The following is a 5,000-nucleotide window of genomic DNA, read 5'->3' as shown; positions in this document are numbered from 1 at the left end:
AAATTCTACTTTTTTTCTTTCCTGCAAAAAAAATCTCATGAAAATTTTTGTCATATAATTTTCTGACAAGAAAGGTAGATATTAAAGAAAACCACATAATTATTTATCTTTCGAAAATTATCGTTATTGTCATTATTGCTATATCATTTTCACAGTTATCAATGTCATTATTATTATTATTATTATTATTATTATTATTATTCCTATGCTATTTTATTTAAGAACTTTTTTTTTTATTCATTCTTTTTACTCTCGTTTTTATTAATATTTTGTTTAATTTCTTTTTACTCACTTCTTTCTTTTTCTTTTCTTTTTCTTTTTTACTTTCTTTCTCCTTCGTCCCTTTTCTTTCACACGCTCATCGTTCGCAACAGAAAATTTGTGAGTGAGATAACTAAAGAGAATGAAATGAGAAAAATATGAATGATGAATCACTCATTGAGAGAGAGAGAGAGAGAGAGAGAGAGAGAGAGAGAGAGAGAGAGAGAGAGAGAGAGAGAGAGAGAGAGAGAGAGAGAGAGAGAGAGAGAGAGAGAGAGATTGTCAACTCGTAAAACTGGAAAAAGTGTCAAGAAGAGTTAAAAGATAAAACGAAAAAGAAAGAGAAAAGGAATGATGTATGAAATAACAAAATAAAAACTTGAATAATAAAAAAAAAACATTAATTTCTCTAAATGAACGAAGATGATAAAGAAAAGACATTAATAAAGTAGAGAAAGCTAAGTACTAGATAATGTACTAGAAGCCTTAGGTATAGCAACTAGTACACGTTCACTATACTAACAACCTAGAGGTGCTACTAGTAACCTTATAAATAGTATTAGGGTGAAAATAATACTAAACAATTGTAACTAGTAGCCAATACATAAGGCTCTGTAACTAGAAACATTGGAACTACTAAAAGTCATGATATTTCTGACCTGGAAACGGCTATTAAGAATTTCGGTACTGGAAACATAAGGACATTAAAATATACTAAAAGCCATAGAATTACTAGGAATAATTTACTAGTTTTCTGGCTATAGCACTAGTGAACTTTGGATACTGGGATTCATAGTACTACTGGATGCAATGTTGTGATCTAAGGTACCAGGTGATACTAAAGGCTTCATTTCGTGGAAGGCTCAGGTACCGGGCACTATGGAAAGATACTAGTGTGACAGCAGGAGCTAACTATGAACTTGGTACTACGTATCTAAATTACTATGAGGTGCCTCGTACGTCCCACTGTACTTCGTCACTTACTCGGCATCGCTGTGGATGAGAAGAAAACAAGATCATTAGATAAATATTGTAAAATTTGGAATAATATTTCATAAATTTTCGCTTTTTTCATGTATGTATCAGTGTATAAAGAATCCAATTCATGAGATTGTCATTATTTCACTGCTAATGTGATGGTTCTATTAGACTTCAAGTTAGAAAAGGTGATGGGCTACACGTCAAAGGAGACACACCCAAATATCTCCACCCGGCCGGGGAATCGAACCCCGGTCCTCTGGCTTGTGAAGCCAGCGCTCTAACCACTGAGCTACCGCGTGTGTGTGTGTGTGTGTGTGTGTGTGTATACGTAAACAAATAAACACTTACGAATAAGCTGATTCGTCGTCAGACATTTTGGTGGCTTCTTATGTCTGAAAAGAGGGAAAAAATAACATTTATTATCACTATTGTTACTACTACTAAAGTTTTCCGTACTGTTCTTTAGAAAGTAAATCACATTATTCTAATTTCAAAATGGTGACAAACTTTTACACACACACACACACACACACACACACACACACACACACACACACACACACACACACACACACACACACACGCACGCACAATTTCTTTAAGTGTTTCAACTCCCACGAACACGCATTCTTTCTTTACTATTTGGCAATAAAAACTACTTAATTCTTTAGATTCCATAATGTGTTTCAATCCAATATGTCTTATATCTCGATTCTAGTACAATGTCTTTCCACAACCTAACACTTATTCACTTATTTAATTCAATTTCTTATCTTTTCCAACCCACTGATAAACATCCAAAAGATGAACCTCAATCACTAATAAGTATTCAGTGGTTTAACGTCACGACATGTATTAATTAAATGTTCTCCTCACAGTGAATCCTCTTATACGTTTTACCCAAGCACATAATTTGACCTTAACTCGCAAATGGTCCTTAAACCTATCAATAAATCAATTCAATCCCACATCCAATATCCTAATCATTTTCAGAAAAGTAGATATTTCAAAAATCTTTCTAAACTTCCCAGTATCCCACAACTCAAACCATAAACATGTATTCAAATACCTAGTTGTGTTGCAGACCAATGCATCTTTCAATCATCATTCCTAACTCTCTAATGTCTCATAAAACCCAAAACACCCAATCTACGCCTCAGACTTTCTAAATGTGTTCCATCTCTCTCTTTGACTCCTCGGACACCAGGATACGCCAACCTTCCATCAAAGCATGCACATCATCGACACATTTACGAAAAGAGGCGAAATCCAGCCGGCTTTATCAGTAGCGGTGGTGGGCGGCGGTGGTTGGATATATTTAGGCAAGGCAGCGAGGCCAGGCTAGGAAGGGCAGGGCAGAGCGGGCAACCATCATGCGCTCCTTGGCAACCTCCTGCGCATGCGTGGCTTGTGACGTCACGATCCAGCCTTATTTAGCCTCCTACTCGGATTTCTTAGCTAGCTCTGGCTAGCTGGCTGGCTGTCTGGCTAGCTGACTGGTTGGCTTGCTTATTTATTCTTATTGTTGTTATCCTTGTTAATGTTGTTGCGCATCTTAGACTTCTTTAATTTCTTATATCTGGCTCCCGTTTTATTTTCTAGTGTATATTGCTGACATTGTATTATAATTTGTTTTTGTTTTATTATTAATGCTGTTTAATTTCGTTTTTTCTTTTCATGGGAAAATGCATAAAGTTTCCTTTTGTTTTAAAAATCAATTGGTGTGTCTCTTTTAAGTTGTACTCTAAATTAAAGATTCATTCTCTTCTCAAATTCAATCGAACTATGGTTTAGTTTTTTTTTTTTTTTCTTGGGTTAATATGGTTATTATCTTTTCTTTTTACTTTCTCCTGATTACTCATGAAATTTATTTTTATTTTCAAAATCTTTGTATTTTTCTCTGAAACAAGAAAACCTAATTGTCTTTTGGAAAATAAATCAAACTTTAATAAAACATTTTCTTGACTCATCAAAGAAATACCACAAAAGAAAACAGGATATTTTTTTCCAAGTTGCTAATTGGTTTATGTTTAACTTCAAAGTGTCTCAAATTTAACTCACTGAATCTGGAGGCACGGCTCAAGGACAGACAGACAGACAGACAGATACCTCGCTTCAGTGGCCAAATAACTAATGAGACATTTTGAACCACCGCCAACCACTGACCAAACGTGTAACATTACTTTCGATAAGGTTCATAAATGTTTCAGACACTTTCCGTTTTCATTATTAAGGAACACGTGGATTGTTTCTCTTTTTATGTCGTTCACTTTGTTTTGTTTTCTTTTTCTTAGCTTGTATGATCTTCACACTTATTCTTATCTTTCAAAATTATCAACAAGCTATACATACATCTCTGTCTATCTAACTACCTACACATCTTTCTGTGTGGCTATCTATACTATCAGTCCACTTATAAAACATAAGAACATACACCGATAAATTATGACAAACTTATCTCAACACACACACACACACACACACACACACACACACACACACACACACACACACACACACACATACACACACACACAATGTTCATGTTAGTCTTCTAGTTAACTTCACACTTATTAACTCTTGCAGCAATTTCCAGTTCACGCCATCGCTGTACCGTAATCACCACCACCACCATCACTATCACAATCACTGAAACTTTTCCACAAATTCCTGAAATTTTTCACACAACTTCATTACACTATAGTCTCGTTAAATAGAGAGAGAGAGAGAGAGAGAGAGAGAGAGAGAGAGAGAGAGAGAGAGAGAGAGAGAGAGAGAGAGAGAGAGAGAGAGAGAGAGAGATTCCAACACCGAAAATTCACAATAACTTCAATTTCGCAATATAACTTGGAGAGAACACGATATATTCACTATACATTACCTTATCCTTCTGACGGAGCGGTAGTAGTAGTAGTAGTAGTAGTAGTAGTAGTAGTAGTAGTAGTAGTAGTAGTAGTAGTAGTAGTAGTAGTAGTAGTAGTAGTAGTAGTAGTAGTAGTAGTAGTAGAAGTAGTAGAAGGAGGAAAAAATTAAATAACTACAAGAAACTTAGTAATGTTTTTATGCAATAACTTTCTATCGTTCACATTAATTATTTGAATAAGAGGAAGAGAAAGAGAAAGACAAAGATAACGAGAACTAGAACACCAACAGCAGCAGTAACAAACACCGAAAAGAACTAGAAACAAAACAACAGCGGTAGAACACTAGTAACAACAGAAGCAGTAGTCGCAGCAAACGGGGGAGCGAAACCCAACAAAAATCATAAGGGGGTGCAGAGCCAGCCGAGAACTTACACTACTCTGGCAGGACTTGAACGCGAGTCGGAAAGAGAGGCACCGAGACCTTCCACCCAACTGAGGTTTTCCCGGGCCTGGCCATCCACCACACCTTCCTTCCCCGCACCAGAAATAACATGTTGAAAATAGCCCTCACTCCACCAGCCCTGTACCCCCATCCCCTGCCACCATGCCCTGTCCCTCTGCCCCTCTTCCTTCTCCTCCTCCTGGCTGTGTGCCCTACCCAATCCTCTCTAGCTTGCTCGCTCTTACTTTCTTACTCTGCCTCCTCTTCAGATTTGCTAAAATGGAGTGTGTATATGTACGTGTGTGTGTGTGTGTGAGAGAGCGTGAGTTTGGGTAGTTAGCTTCACTGTGGATTTAGTGAGTCATTTAGTAATATGATCTATTCGTGTGTAAGTCACCTAGTACATCAGTCCTAAAAGATCATGTGCCTGTTCATTAAAGTCAGTCAGTCAG

At 36.8% G+C, this 5,000-nt stretch overlaps 1 protein-coding gene across 5 annotated transcripts in view; it reads right to left on the bottom strand.

Moving 5' to 3' along the window:
- Window positions 1–4,692, bottom strand: part of LOC123518679 (troponin T, skeletal muscle-like) — a 28,594-nt gene extending 23,902 nt beyond the window's left edge. For 3 of the 5 annotated variants that reach the window (XM_045250628.1, XM_045245012.1, XM_045249847.1), the window contains exons 1-3: window positions 4,539–4,690; window positions 1,591–1,634; window positions 1,246–1,254 (exon numbers count right to left, since the gene is read on the bottom strand). In XM_045250628.1, coding sequence (XP_045106563.1) covers window positions 1,246–1,254; window positions 1,591–1,616 — 35 coding nt within the window. In that variant the 5' untranslated portion in view covers window positions 1,617–1,634; window positions 4,539–4,690. Of the gene's footprint in view, window positions 1–1,245; window positions 1,255–1,590; window positions 1,635–4,538 lie in introns of all 5 variants that reach the window. The other 2 variants (XM_045251357.1, XM_045251906.1) reach the window with 1 other exon arrangement.
- Window positions 4,693–5,000: the final 308 nt, after the last annotated feature.

The sequence above is a fragment of the Portunus trituberculatus genome, chromosome 1 (assembly GCF_017591435.1).
Source record: "Portunus trituberculatus isolate SZX2019 chromosome 1, ASM1759143v1, whole genome shotgun sequence".
Lineage (NCBI taxonomy): Eukaryota > Metazoa > Arthropoda > Malacostraca > Decapoda > Portunidae > Portunus > Portunus trituberculatus.
This window is presented reverse-complemented; position numbering and strand designations above follow the sequence as displayed.